This window comes from Sphaeramia orbicularis, chromosome 1, assembly GCF_902148855.1.
Source record: "Sphaeramia orbicularis chromosome 1, fSphaOr1.1, whole genome shotgun sequence".
Lineage (NCBI taxonomy): Eukaryota > Metazoa > Chordata > Actinopteri > Kurtiformes > Apogonidae > Sphaeramia > Sphaeramia orbicularis.
Genome location: NC_043957.1, coordinates 31,044,028 through 31,059,271, shown reverse-complemented (window position 1 = coordinate 31,059,271; position 15,244 = coordinate 31,044,028). Strand labels below are relative to the sequence as shown.

Here is a 15,244-nt window from a genome sequence, read left to right as displayed (position 1 = left end):
TTACTTTTTTCACTTAAACAAAGAGAAATATTTAGAGTTGTCATTATTTGTAGCTTTTTATGATTATTTTACTGGTCCAGCCCACTTGACATCAGATTGGGCTGCATGTGACCCCTGAACTGAAATGAGTTTGACACTCACACTCTTAATATTTCAGTGTAATTTTTGCATTAGACAAATTTTTCCCACTGGCCAGATTGGACCCCTTGGTGAGTTAGTTTTTCCCTATGGGCCAGGGGTGTCCGATCCTGGTTTTTGAGGGCCGTTACCCTGCATGTTTTAGATGTTTCCCACTTCCAGCACACCTGATTCAAATGATAAACCAATGATCACGTCCTGCAGAACCCTGATAATGACCCTCAGGTGTGCTGGAAGAGGGAAACATCTAAACCATGTAAGATAACGGCCCTCGAGGACCAGGACTGGACACCCCTGGTCTAGAACATCTGTGACCATTACTGAAATAAACAAAAAATATTTCAACAAGTGAATGTTTTTCACATAGACCATAATTTATAGATGAGGATCAAAGTTGCTTTCTGTTGAATCATAAAATTATGTCTAATGCACTTATAGGTCAGTTCCAATATTCTTTTAAACAAGCCTCTCTCTATTGGCTTTTGGTTACACTGCAGTCATGGCTTTATATGCCACACAGACTTCATTTTGACACCCTATCAACAGCAGAGGGCAGTAAAACTAAATGGAATGGAAATGTGCAGCACTTTCCAAGAACATACTGGTTGACCCCCCCCCCCCCCCAAAAAAAAAAAAAAAAAAAAAAACAGTAATAGACAAAAGAAAAGAACATAACTATAAGTAAGGTGAATAAAAATATACAAAATAGCTATTTACAACAAAATCATCTAAAGCTAGAGACCAAATAGTGCATTGTGGCAACCAACTGAAAGCGGTTTCTCAAAGATTCGGCAAGAATATAAATCACAGCACTACAACGTAAAATTATACAGCCCACCAGGGTTGTTTTAAAGAATGAATATAGTCGGTGGATGGAGGTAAAGGTGACATTTGGGTTCTGCTCTCACGAAGAGACAGGGAAATTGCTGCTGTGTGGTATTCCTTTACCCATAATGCACTTCACCACAAAATTTCCGAAAAGGCCTGAGTGACATTTCAGTTTGTTGTGTAAACAAGCAGACTATGTTTATGATGGAGTCATCTTTGAAGTTGTTCACTGTGACAGAAGTGATTGAGGTGCATGGAAAGACTAATTAGTGATAATTAGGTTATTGCTGGAGTTTTACAAATTAAAAAAAAAAAAAAAGTAAAACGTCATATGCTGCTTTAAAGTCAGGTCTGTACTGAACACAGTGACACAAAACATGGCTCTTAAATCTTATTAACTACCAGATGGACAGACAGTTGATTATTATGCACCAGCTTGAGGACTTCTTGCTGATTTTCTTGAAGATCTACTACATTCTGCACAGAAACCTGCATGAGCATGACCCCATACATACACACACCATCTGTTTCTCAAATTCTGTGCAGTTATTTCTCTCCACCTGAAGGGGGTGCTCTTCACCTGTGGCTGTTAGTCTTTTTGCTGATATAGACCATGTTACCATCCATCATTTTGAGTATTTTGGACCTTCTGGGTGGAGTGATTGGCTGTTCCTAAAATATGGAATAACTTTGCACATTAGATATTAAATTAAAACTTGTCTTACAACCTATTTTTAATTCTTGACTTTTGATCCAGCATAAGCCTCTGCTCTTTTTTTTTAGTGTTTTTATTATTATGCTTTTATTGTTTTATATTGTTTGTTTTATATTGTTTGTTCTATAGTTAAGTTTTTATGATGTGATTCAGCAGTATTTGTTCTTAAAGTGCTTTATAAATGAAGCTGAGTTGATTTAACCTCTGTGTGTTTATTATGTGAGTAATTAGAGTTTCTAAATTTAACAGTCCTGGTAGCTGTAGGGGTGTGAATCTGTTTTTTGTTGTTGTTGTTGATGCATTTACATCCTGTTTGTGACATAAGATCTTTTTGTTTAATCTTTTTTCATTAGGCAAGTTAATTGTTAAAAAGTAGACTGTTCTTGTACTTCTTCCAAAGACTAGAGTCAGCCTTTATGGGTAGTCGACAAATTAGAATTGCCATAAAAATGTCCATTAAATCTACCTTACCCTCGTCCCAAATAAACTGTTTTTTTTTTTTTCCCTCGCTGGACAAGAAACAGTATAAACTTTAGATACCTCTGGATGTTTCCACTGTAAGTCATTTGACTTGAGGCCATGTTTCTTTTTTGATTTGGTGATTATTAAGACTGGGCTACAGCTTACGACATGAACTTCTGCAAGAATGTTTCTTTTTTACTTTTTTTTTAACCCATTTTTATTTTTAAATTTAAAGTTAGTTACTCTTATGGGTCGATTATACAGTGGTGTTGCTCTGGTGAACATTGAGTCAAAAGTGTATATGCAAAAAATGTCTATAAAATCACCATATATCACTATTTTTTCAGCTATTTTTTTGCATTAATTTCTTAAACCACTTCAGCTCTGCTAAAACCTACCAAATGTTCAATCATTTTCAGGATCTGTACCATTTAAATGCCAGTGTCGAGACATATCTGAAGACTGAATATTCTACATATGATTGGCTGATTACTTGTTTTAAGTTAAGTTTTAAGTTTGATTTTGCATTTTTCTTTCATCTATAGTCCTGATTTGAAGGATATACGAGCTTCCCTCAGGGGATTAATGAAGTTAATCTGTATAATCTGTATTTGTATTAGTGTGTCAGTGACACTGAGGGAGCAAACATTGCAGTCATGTCAAATCTGACAAAGGGCAAGGTTTCTGCTTTAAGCCTCTTCCCTTTTTTTTGCAGGCCAATCGAAATTTGTTTTACAGCAAAGGCCACTGATAGAGACAACATTTTTGCCCATAAAGACAGTTTCTCAACAGCTGCTGGGAAATAAAGAGGATGAGTTGGACTCTGTTGTCGCTGCTGGCCTCTATGGCCTTTGTGTCCCTGACTTCTCTGGCTGATGGAGCTCCACTGTAAGTGTAATGTTTGAGCATCTTTAATTGAGACAAACAGAGCTAAATATATACATCTTGTATGTTTAGACACCTTAGATTTATCCTGTTAAATGTTATATGTAGTACAAACATTTTTATGAATTTATTTTAACATTTCATCATTATTGTTATCATTCCTGATTCACCAGAAATCTGAAGTTCTAAATGATTTAACTCTTTGTAAGCTTGTAAAATAGCATGCATACTTCAGGTTTTTGTATTCATAAGTGAGCATAGATTTTAAGTTTCCATATTGATGCATCAGTCAAGACAGCAAAAAAAAAAAAAAAATCCAGAATGATGAAAGATTTTATTTATCCAGGGTTGGAGCTCTGGAACGACAATCAATAAATCACTTAATGTGTGTAAAGTCCATTCTGATGTTCTCAAAACTTGACAGAACTTCACAGTACAGCTGTCATATTTTTACTGCTCCCCTCAGACAGTAAAAGTATCTAAGTTATCACTTTGAATATGAAAGAGAGGGCAACTCTTCATTTATGACAAGGCCTTGTGGACACACACATTGCTTCATTTAGTAAGGTTACTTTACTAAAAACAGAAATCACAACTTCAAGTAAACATACTTATACACTCAAAACAGCAACGAAACAAACATGACAACTGCAAAGGGACTAGAACTCCAAAACAAAGGCAATGTGGAAGTATCCTAAGACTCTTCTCAATCCCTTGTTTTTCACCTCCTTGGCTCATTGATACTCGATTGTGAGTTAAAAAAAATCATCACAGCCTGCCACCCGGATGTCATCGAGAACCAGTGATTAGGGACCAAGGAGATATTCCAGAGGAGTGATGCAGATGTCTAACTTTGTGGAAGTCTTATGGAAGTGTATTCGATTGAAACCCTGACATGCAAAAAAGGCATGATACATGTCTGGATTATAGAAACCACAGCAGGAGCAGGACTTTAAAGAAATAAAGGTTTCATTTGTGGGATCAAATGTGTTGTTAAACATCACATTCTCAGACAATAATGGCACGTTCATGTTCAAATTTACATGAACACACATATGTCAGATCATAACATACAGTTGTTCCACACATCATATTTTACTGGTATCTGTTTAGGGGTGGGGATGACACATGCTGTTAAATTAATGTTGCCTCAACTCTTTTTTTTTTCCTCGGACCACAGCCTCAACTCCTCTGCTTGGGTCTGTGGGGGAGAGTCGAGGAGGAGGAGGAGGTGCAAGGAGATGTAACTTAAAGAGGAGCTGAAGTTGTAATACCAGTGACAGCTGCTAGGGTTGGAGACTTAAATTGGACTTCTCTATAGGAGTCAAAATCAATCATTTTCACTCAATCAATCATTTTTTTTTCCCAGGAGTAGCTCTCCTCTATAAGTAACCTGGTTGTCTTTCTTTAAATGTCTGCTGTGTTGGGCTTTTCCATGACAAACAGCTACACTTAAGTTCTGATTAAAAGGTTACACCAAAAAGACTATGCTAAGCATTGCTTTTTGAAGTTTAAAAGCTTGGTAAACTACATAGGCCTCATGGCATATTCCATAGTGCTGGGAGTTGGGACATTTCTGAGATCCAATTAGGTAAAATGCATTGGAACGCCAGTCAAAGTCCTAGTTGCAAAGTGGGGCCAGATCGAAGTACCCTGACCTCACCGCAAACTACAATGTGACGTCAGCATAACAATGGCAGCACACAGAGTCCAAGTTCGCGATGGAAAAAAAACTTCACATTGTATAAGTAGCTTATCTCTCATTTCACCTCTTCCGTCTTGTTTGTGAATATGAGAATACTTTACTGTTGACAGTCAAAATGCCTCTTCAGTAAGAAAGCAAATAGGAGCTTAGATCTGGGGTCCTCCATATTAGTTGTTTATGTTCAACATGAATTGTCTGAAATGCTTTGGGGTGGGATGTAGTTAACTCCAGGCAAAATATATTCTACCTCTCAGCACTTTGGATTGCGCCATTAGCATTAGCTTACCTCTGAACCAGCCCACTCCTACAGTTCTGCCTGTTTTATCCAAATATGGTCACCGCTGACTCTAAAACACCAATGTGGCAAGAGCCAATTCACAGACTACTGGCTTCAAAACAGCAGGTCAGAACTCAGTGGGTGAAATCATAGCTCCTCCTTCCACTAATTATGTACAGTCAGTGGACCTACCACATTAATGTGGAATAGCAAACTGACCACACATTTTCCACTCTGCTTCAATATTTTCCAGGTTATTGATGTCTGCCCCCAACTTGTTGCGAGTTGGAACACCAGAAAACATTTTTGTGGAGTGTCAAGACTGCGAAAATGCAAATGAGATGAATGTCCGAATCACTGTGAAGAACCACCCAACCAAAAGCCAAATACTTACGTCAACAGCTGTGGTACTCAACAGTGCAAATAACTTTCAAGCACTGGGACAAATTATGGTAAATTTTACTTGTTCATTGCCAATAAAAAAAAACCCCAAAACAATAACATTTGGACTAATGCTCTCCACATGCCTGCATCCAACTCAGCAGACATCATTTTCGGCTACATTCTTAAATCTGAATTATGATGCAGACATCTAATACATCATCTTGATTCTGGTTTCAGATCCCGGCCAGAGTCTTCAGTAAGGATCCCACCATGAAACAATATGTATACCTGCAAGCTCAGTTTCCTGATTATTTGCTTGAGAAGGTTGTCTTAGTTAACTTTCAGTCTGGATATATATTTATCCAGACAGACAAGACCCTCTACACCCCCAACAGCAGAGGTAAGTAGATTCCTATCTGAAATCCCTGTCTGCTGTGACCACTGACAGCAAAGTGGTGTTTGTGTTGATTATTTCATTCCAATGGGACCTGTCAGTGGGTGAAATACATTAGGCAGCAAATGAACATTTAAACGTCACAGCTAGTCTTCTATATTATAAAAGCCAAGTGGCCTCTGTGTGTGTGCATATATGTTTGTCTTGCGATTCACAGAAAATCTGGAAAAAGGTGACTGCTGCAGTTTTGCATGCTTATGTATTTTTGGTCAAGGAGCAGACCAGCAAGTTGATAGGACCAATATTTTGTGAGATATTAGTAATTTTGGAAAACAATACCTTTACAATCACGTTGCTATACCCAGAATGCTTTGGTGGGGACTGCTGAACAAATGCGGTACAGCATGCACAAATACACAACAGCATATGAACTACCACACCTAGAACCTGAGGATCCCCGCAGGTCAACGTGCTAGTATATTAGAAACAGCAAAATGAGCAAGACTGGGGATAGCAGGTTGACAAGAGAAAAATTGTGATGGTCAAATGACTGGGACAGAGCATCTCCAAATGTTGTTCATTTTCAGTGTAAAGAGGTTAGTGCCTACCAAAAGTATCTAAAGAACAACAACTGGATCTCAACTAATCCAGCATCTATGGGAGTATAACATTATTACCATCTGTCTAATATTGTGTAGGTTCCCCTTTTACCACAAAAACAGCTCTGACCTGAGGCCTAGACTCCACCAGACCTCTGAAGGTGTGCTGTGGTATCTGGACCAAGATGTTATCAGCAGATCCCTGAAGTCCTGGAAATAGAGCAGTGGGGTCTCCATGAATCAGATTTATTTCTCCAACACTTCCCACAGATGATCAATAGTCCTGAGTTTGGGATGTCCGTCCTTCGTCCATTTTTAATCGGTACTAATCACTGCAGACCAGGAACACCAAACAAGACCTGCAGTTGTGGAGATGTTCCAACGGTTACACGGTTACAATATGGACCTAGTCAAAATCACTCAATTGATTATGTTGATCATTTTGCTGCTTCTAACACATCAGCTTCAAGGACTAAATGTTCTCTTGCTGCCTAATGTATCCAACCCAGTGAAAGGTGCCAGTTTTCCTGTCAGTGGTCAGAACATTATGGCTGATCAGTGTAGGTACTTTTTTTTTTTTTTTTTGTATTTTGTTAGCCTCATAGTATGATCATACAAAGTCATATTTTTGGCCAAATTTACGACATCTGTGAACCTTTACTCTCCTAACACTGCTGCTTCATTTTGCATCATTGGTTACATTTTGAAAGAAATATGACTTGGGCAATTATGCTCTAAGGCTAAGGATGTCATTGATGTTTGAGTACTTTTACACAGGTTTTATTATCCTGAAATCTATTATCTGCTATTACCTTGGCATAAGGTCTTCTGCAGTAAAAATAGCCCAATAACCCTTGAGTCTCTTTCAGTCTACTTCAGGATGTTCGCTGTGACGCCTCATATGTTGCCAGTGGAGAGAGACCAGGCTGTTACTACAATTGAGATGATGGTAATGCATTTAGTGAATAAAAAACCATATCTTTGTAGTCTTGCAAGATATTAACAGTGTCATGATGTTAATTTATTAATATCTATATGTTATTAAATTCCATCTTCCCACTGACTGAAAAATAGATTCCTGTCCCTCGCGGGGGTTTAGTGGAGTATTTGTGAACTCAGGCTCTCCCACAAAGAAATTTAATGAGATGAATTAAAGTCATTAATCTATCAAACTGACAACTAAAACAACTGCAAATAAAGTAACAAGATTCACTGTTAATTTCTGATGAATGTTGTTCCCTTTTAGACCCCCGATGGTACCATTTTACCACTTGATCCAGTCTCTCTCAGATCAGGTATCTACTCTGGTTATTACAACCTGGGTGAAATTGTCAGGTCAGTACATTTTATGATTGTATTTTATTACATCCGCTGAGGTGGTTATGTTTTTGTCAGTGTTGGTTTATCTGTTTGTCTGTCTGTCTGTGTGCAAGATAATTCAAAAAGTTATTTATGGATTTGGATGAAAATTTCAGGAAGTGTTGATACTGGCACAAGGAACAAATGATTCAATTTTGGTGGTGATGGGGGATGGGGGCACTGATCTGCCTTGGCGGAGGTCTGCGCTGTCTTTTCTAGAAAAGCTCTCGTAGAGCGCAGACCTCCGCCAAGGCAGATCAGTGGCCCCCCTGGCCCCCCACCCCTGATCGCCACCAAAATTTAATCATTTGTTCTTTGTGCCATTATCAACATTTCCTGAAATTTTCATCCAAATCTGGGGCACTGATCTGTCTTGGCGGAGGTCTGCACTCTCCGAGTGCTTCTAGTTTAGACATGTAGTTGTTTAACGGTCCTTTTACCGTTAAACTCTTGAAATTCTACAAGCTACATCATTTTGCATCGCTGTTTTGTTTTAACTAACTCGTGCTCTTCATTTCTGCTATTTTTTCACTTCACATATCTTCACACAGTTTAAAGTCTTGTTTCATTCATTGCCTTTGGTTTTTGTAGGGATGTGTAGATTTTGTGAAATTTTGTGCTGATGCCAATAGCACCTTTGTTTTTGGGCACTGCTATCACTTAACATCATCATGTTTGGTCATGAACAAAGCTAATTTTGGCCCTTGTGTCCAATATACAGAACAGATACAGATACAAATGGACTTTATTGATCCTCAAGGGGAAATTCACTTTTCCCATCCCTGGGTTTTTCATTCTTGAAATATGTCATCTGGTTTGTGTCTGTGTAGTCCTGGATTATGGAGAGTGGTGGCTAAGTTTCAAAGCAACCCACAGCAGAACTACTCTACAGAATTTGAAGTTAAAGAATACAGTAAGTCCATTATTACCGGAAGTAAAATCTGGACGACATTCAGTAAACGTTCACCTTAAACAGACACGTACTTAAATGTTTTATATTTTCAGTGCTGCCCACTTTTGAGGTGAAGTTGACTCCTGGGACCTCCTTCTTCCACGTGGACAGCCAAGAGCTGACTGTCAACATCAGAGCTACGTATGTGAGCGCTTTTCATGCGAGCACCAAATTGGTTTATCTGAATTAACCCATAAAGACCCAAACAGCCACTGGCTACCAAAATCATCTACCAGTCTAAAATGTTTAATAACTTTTGAACCACTTATCCTATTAATGCATTGAAATAATTGGTGTAAAATACAGTTAGTCATTTTTTCATGGTCATCAGATATGACCCATTTAGATGTTCAGAGGCTCCATAATGAACGTGGAAAACCGTCATCTTCTACAACACTGATGCACCAGTGAAACCTATACAGTTGGATCAATGACAGTGGATGGAGACACTTGGTTTCTGTTCAGTTACTGATATATTGTGCTGAAAAAGTCATTTTTTCTTTAGTTTCTCTGTGTTTGATATAATGACCCTCAACTTTACTGTGAGCTTTTATGAATATTTACATGATCAGTAAATTAAATATAAGAAAATACCTGATTTTCACTGAAAAAATGCAAAATACAGAGGGTGATATAATAATAAACAGTGATGAATCACTTAAGAAAAGTTACTTATAGAGAAAAAATAATTTGGGAACTGCCACAAATGCCACACTGGGTCTTTATGGGTTAAAGTGTTTTTTAACGTCACTATTTTTGTATAATTTTACCTTATTCACATTTTAATTATGCTTTTTCTTTGCTACAGTCACAAAGCATATCATGGTTGTGTGGTTTTCAGGTATATGTTTGGTGAGGACGTGGATGGCACAGCCTACGTTGTGTTTGGGGTTCTACATGAAGGTCAGAAAAGGAGCTTTCCTTACTCCCTCCAGAGAGTCCCAGTGAGTTTTATCTTTTTTGCAACATCATATCATCATAGTTTTTGCAATCTTCATGAAATATAAATTATAAACAGAAAACAGAATAAATATAACAGAACATACAACACATACATATAATGGAAAAGTATGCAACTGAAGCTGATTGTATTACTTTACTTTGACACAAGTCAGCTGTCAGTTTGATGTATCTAAAGATGTATTTTTCTGGTGTGACACACAGATAAATGGAGGCCATGGGCAGGTCACACTGCAGAGACGGCACATCCTACAAACCTTTCAAAACATCCAAACACTGGTGGGAATGTCCATATTTGTGTCTGTTAGTGTGCTGACACAGAGCGGTAAGAAGAAGAGAATATCTTATTACGTAACATATTTATTTATTCATTGACCGTTTAGTTTTAAGTACTTGAGTGCACTCAAGATAACCTTTGTTTTATATAGTACATTTGTTCGAAGGTAGAAGAACAATATGTGAGGTATAAGTCAGAGACAAAATCCAAGCCAGTAACTACCATTAACCATTTTTACACTGACTCACAGCCATTAAAACTAAGAACAAACCATATTAAGAATAAACAAAAAAGACACAAAAGCATGTCAGTTAGAGCTAAAATATACAATAATAAGAGCGACAGTAATACCAATACTAACAGTAGACCACTGAAACAGCAGATAGATAGATAGATAGATAGATAGATAGATAGATAGATAGATAGATAGATAGATAGATAGATAGATAGATAGATAGATAGATAGATAGATAGATGAAATTAAAGATTGCTATTATTATTATTATTATTTTTTTTTTTTTGTACTTTTTATGTGTGCATGTTTTCCTCCCACAGGCAGTGAAATGGTGGAGGCAGAGTTGAGAGGTATCCAAATTGTCACATCACCCTACACCATCAACCTCAAGAAAACACCCAAATACTTCAAACCAGGAATGGGATTTGATGTTACGGTACGTACACATTTACACTCAGAAAACGGACAGAAGCAGTAAGGTCTCCATATCTTCTGAATTGAAAAACAAAATTCACCACAGAATTTTTAAACACAACTTATATCTGTATATAATAGAAAATATGTTTATTCTGTACAACCCCAGTTTCAAAAAATGTGGTGCACTGTGTAAAAAAAAAAAAAAAAAAAAAAATTGAGAATTTTAGAATCACATACACATGGTGAACGTGCTCTGATATTACCAATGGTGAAAACTATCCTTGACCATGTTTTCTGATTATATTGTTGTTTGTTTCTTAAATGGTAGGTTGAAGTTCTCAATCCTGATCGAAGTCCAGCACAAGGTGTTCCAGTGGTGGTGGAACCAGGGACGGTGCAGGGCTTCACTGTAGCCAGTGGCATAGCCAAGTTGACCATCAACACAAGGGCTGGGGTTGAAACTCTACAAATAACTGTATGTAAACTGTTCTCAAATGTTCTATGATATTGCATTTTTATTTAAACATCAGTATCTGCTGTGTATGACATTCAGTGAGTTAACAGAATTTTTTTTACATTTGGTGAACTGAAGTTATAGTTTCCTTTAGATCTCTTAAATCTCTTTTGCTTTCCTTTAGCTCAATTATAGGAGTTTGTAGATATAAAGAGAGTCAGGTTGAGATGGTGTCAAATTTTTGAAACCAATTTGAAATGAAGCCAAAGGGACTGAAATGGTATACTGGACTTTACCACTAGATGTCACACTGTTGCACTACGTTCTTTAGGCAGAAGGTACTCATTATACAGGGTGTATCAAAAAAAAAAAAAAAAAAAAAAACATTTTGAAAAATTCCCCCCAGTTCTGAATTTGATAATTTTTGGAATTTTATTTTATGGACATTGGTGGGTAGGGGATTGGTGGATATTTGTCCAAATATACAAACCCAGGTTTTCATGCATGGGTGAACAGGGTTAGGGTGAACAGGGTTAGGGTTCCAAGGTCAGGGTTCCAGTCCAGATTATAGCATTTGCCAGTTACCACCAAATACTGAGAAGATGTGGTAGAACCAAAGTAGTATCATTTAGTCAAGATAAGGCTGTCTGCGTGAGATTAAAGTCGTGAAAGCAGGTTTGCCATGACTATTTTCATACTGTGTTTACATGTTGCGTTGTCTATGTTCAGTCAGTAAATGAATCAATCTTTATTTATATAGCACTTTTCGTGCAGTGAAATGTAGCCCAAAGTGCTTTACATATAAAAATCAGCACATACCACCACCATTACCGCCACACACACGCACGCATGCACGCACACACATCACCACCCATGTACCCAGTGTTAGTATGCATAAATAACAGTAAAACAAAAAGAAATAAAAAAAATAGGCTGAGCACAGGGGGACCATAAAGCAAAAGAGGCAGCACTATCACAGGGAGCCACCCACACCATGTTATTCAGCTCATTTCTTTTGTTAGCTTCACATCAGCCATGTTGCTGTATTGGTTCAGCTGTGGTGTGTTTCAGAAGCACAACCTACTCCTCCAGCAATAATATTATATTTTTCAGATTGCCACGTTGCTTATTTCAGATGCAGTTCACATTGTGATGCCATTGCTATCAGGTTGTAGGACACTTTTTAAAATTTGACATAGCCCAGGCTACAGCACCAGGCTAGGCAAGCAAAACCAAAAACTGGCCCTACTCTAGAAAAGGGAGCTTAAAATATGGTTTGTAAGATTTAAGGGAATGAAGATGTAAAAAAAAAAAAAAAAAATTGTTTGGTCACTTTAGAATGAGCTATTTATACCAATGCAAGGAGGAGGTCCTCTTCCATGACATTCTGTAGTAGAATGTTTCTACAATAACTAATCTAAGATCTTATTTTTGTTCTAGTATATCATGTCTGTTCATTATCATACTATTTTCAGAGAATGGAAAACCATTCCATTTTTTTTTAACAATCACCAGTTGTATCAACAGTCAAACAATCAAGCAGCAGCACCTCGGGGAGCTGTTAAAAAAATGAATATATTGCATGTTGTATTTTCATGTATTCCTTGAATTGAGCCATATCTGCTGATGTATTTTTTGTTAGTTTATTTGGTGGGGACAATGTACATTAATGAACATCTGTACTGAATAACATTAGATGTCAATGTGCTGAATTATCACGAAAATGCAGATTATACTTAACTAAAATGTTGCAGTGACTGCATTTATTGTGTTTAATGGTGTGTCACGTTATGTGTATGACTGTTACCTATGTTCCATCGTAGGCAAAGACCAATGATCCTGGAATTTCAACTGAAAGACAAGCATCAGCCACTATGAGAGCTGTCTCATACAGAAGCAATAGTAACAAATACATCCATATAGGTGAGGGAGGTGGTGATAGTGTTCATGGCAGTGCTATGTAAGATCTGATGTTCAGTACTAATTGTGGAGTGTTTTTATTGTAGGTGTGGATACAGCCGAGCTGGACATGGGAGACAACCTTAAAATGAACCTAATCCTTAACCAGCCAAATCAACAAAATGACATTACATACCTGGTGAGAGATGCTTTATTTGTTGCATTCACAACACATCTGGACACACATCTGTATGTATGTTGGGTAAATGTATTCATCTGTCCCTCCAGATCCTGAGCAGAGGTCAGCTGGTAAAACATGGACGATACCGAACACAAGGCCAAGTACTGATATCTCTGATTGAGTCCATTACCAAAGAAATGTTGCCCTCGTTCCGCATCATAGCCTACTACCATACCAGCGACAATGAAATTGTATCAGACTCCGTTTGGGTGGACGTCAAAGACTCATGCATGGGCTCGGTGAGACTCACAACACTGATGTGACAGAGATAAAGGGATTAATACCTCACACATATGAGTGTTAAAGGTTCTGTTTTAACCTATAAAGACCCAAACATCCACTGTCGTCCAAGACCGTCTACTGATCTAAACTGTTTAATATCTGTTGATCCATTAATCCTATCAATACATGTAAATAATTGTTGTAAAATACAGTTATTCATCATTTCATGATTATCAGATATGACCCATTTGGATGTTTAGAGGCTCCGTGGTGAATGTGGAAACACCGACATCTTCTACAACACTGATTCACCAGTGGAGTTGGATAAATGACAGTGAATGGAGACACTTGTTTTATGTTCAGTTATTTATATAAATTACTTGCTGAAAAAGTCACTTTTTCTTCAGTTTTCTTCATTTCTAAAATAATAACCCTCAACTTTAATCTGAGCTTTTATGAACATCTACATGACCAGTGAATTAAATAAAGGAAAATGCCTGATTTTTTACTGGAAAAACACACAATGAAGAGAAAAATATTACAATAACTGGTGCTAAATAATGTAACAGAGGTTAAATAGAGAAAAATTCATTTGGGAATTGCCATAAAAGAAGAACTGGGTCTTTATGGGTTAATGTGACTGTTTGGAAAAATATCCATCCTCAGATCTCATTCACTGATCTTCCTTTTTCATTCAGTTGAGGCTTGAACCAGCAAGACCTGCTCTGGCATATGAGCCTCGTAGAATGTTCAGCCTGAAGGTCACTGGAGACCCAGGGGCCACAGTGGGACTGGTGGCAGTAGACAAAGGGGTTTACGTCCTGAACAACAAGCACCGTCTCACCCAGAAAAAGGCAATTTCTTTTTTATTGTAAAAAGATGTAAAAATTTACCCTTTTCTGTTGGTACGCATAAAAATGATACAGTTTGTATGAGTGTGTTATAGTCTCTTGTACACAATAATAAGTCTGTGCATTGGTAATATGAGTATATTAGTGAATAATCCAGATTGTGTTCCATACACATTGTCATAAGTTTACAGATGTGCCATCCTACATAAACCTTATTCAGTCCTTGTCTGTCTGACTTCCACCTGGATCAGGTGTGGGACACTGTGGAGCAGTACGACACAGGCTGCACACCAGGTGGAGGGAGGGACGGCTTGAATGTTTTCTATGATGCAGGGCTGCTGTTTGAGTCCAACACTGCCTCTGGGACCCCCTATAGACAAGGTGACACCCCCCACGCCATGTTTTCATGGCTTTCATTCCTACTTTCTTTTAACTAAGAAGCTAGCATGTAAAGATCTGAGTGCGGGGACTAAACCCAAATGCAAGACCCGGAAGCAGACGTAAAAGTTTACAGTGTTTATTCAACACAGGTTTAACTGACAAGTCAAGGATTGTGTTAGAATACAGATTCTTGAGGTTACAGAGTTCAGGGTTCTTCTCAGGGTTTGTGAGGCGGACCGGAGACGGACCCTCACAGCTCGGACCGAAAACACACGGTGGGTATCCGACTAGGGGAGAGCAGTGGGATGTCAGAAAACAGACCAGGTCATACATGGTGAGGCAAACGGATAGGCAACAGAACACTGGGATAAGACTAGCTCACATACCAGGAAAACAGGCAAAAGGTCGAACACACGTTGAGGCAAACAGCAGCAGAGGCACAGACAGGGGTCGGGCAGAAAGGCAGAGGTCCAGAAAAACAATCCAGGTCAAAAACAGGCAGACAGACAAACAGGATCCAAAAACGCTGTTAAGTAACACACTAGGCGATACGAACTGGCACAGGACAGAGGAAAACACAGGGCTTAAATACACAAAAGGGAGGGAAGC

At 38.1% G+C, this 15,244-nt stretch overlaps 1 protein-coding gene across 1 annotated transcript in view; it reads left to right on the top strand.

The window, feature by feature from the left end:
- The first annotated feature begins 2,954 nt into the window (after positions 1–2,954).
- Positions 2,955–15,244, top strand: part of LOC115427984 (complement C3-like) — a 34,757-nt gene continuing 22,467 nt past the window's right edge. Inside the window, exons 1-16 of the mRNA XM_030146747.1 lie at positions 2,955–3,031; positions 5,264–5,462; positions 5,632–5,794; positions 7,257–7,336; positions 7,634–7,722; positions 8,577–8,659; positions 8,752–8,839; positions 9,540–9,642; positions 9,863–9,983; positions 10,491–10,606; positions 10,916–11,062; positions 12,865–12,964; positions 13,048–13,139; positions 13,229–13,420; positions 14,102–14,257; positions 14,506–14,635. Coding sequence (XP_030002607.1) covers positions 2,955–3,031; positions 5,264–5,462; positions 5,632–5,794; positions 7,257–7,336; positions 7,634–7,722; positions 8,577–8,659; positions 8,752–8,839; positions 9,540–9,642; positions 9,863–9,983; positions 10,491–10,606; positions 10,916–11,062; positions 12,865–12,964; positions 13,048–13,139; positions 13,229–13,420; positions 14,102–14,257; positions 14,506–14,635 — 1,936 coding nt within the window. The remainder of the gene's footprint in view (positions 3,032–5,263; positions 5,463–5,631; positions 5,795–7,256; positions 7,337–7,633; positions 7,723–8,576; positions 8,660–8,751; positions 8,840–9,539; positions 9,643–9,862; positions 9,984–10,490; positions 10,607–10,915; positions 11,063–12,864; positions 12,965–13,047; positions 13,140–13,228; positions 13,421–14,101; positions 14,258–14,505; positions 14,636–15,244) is intronic.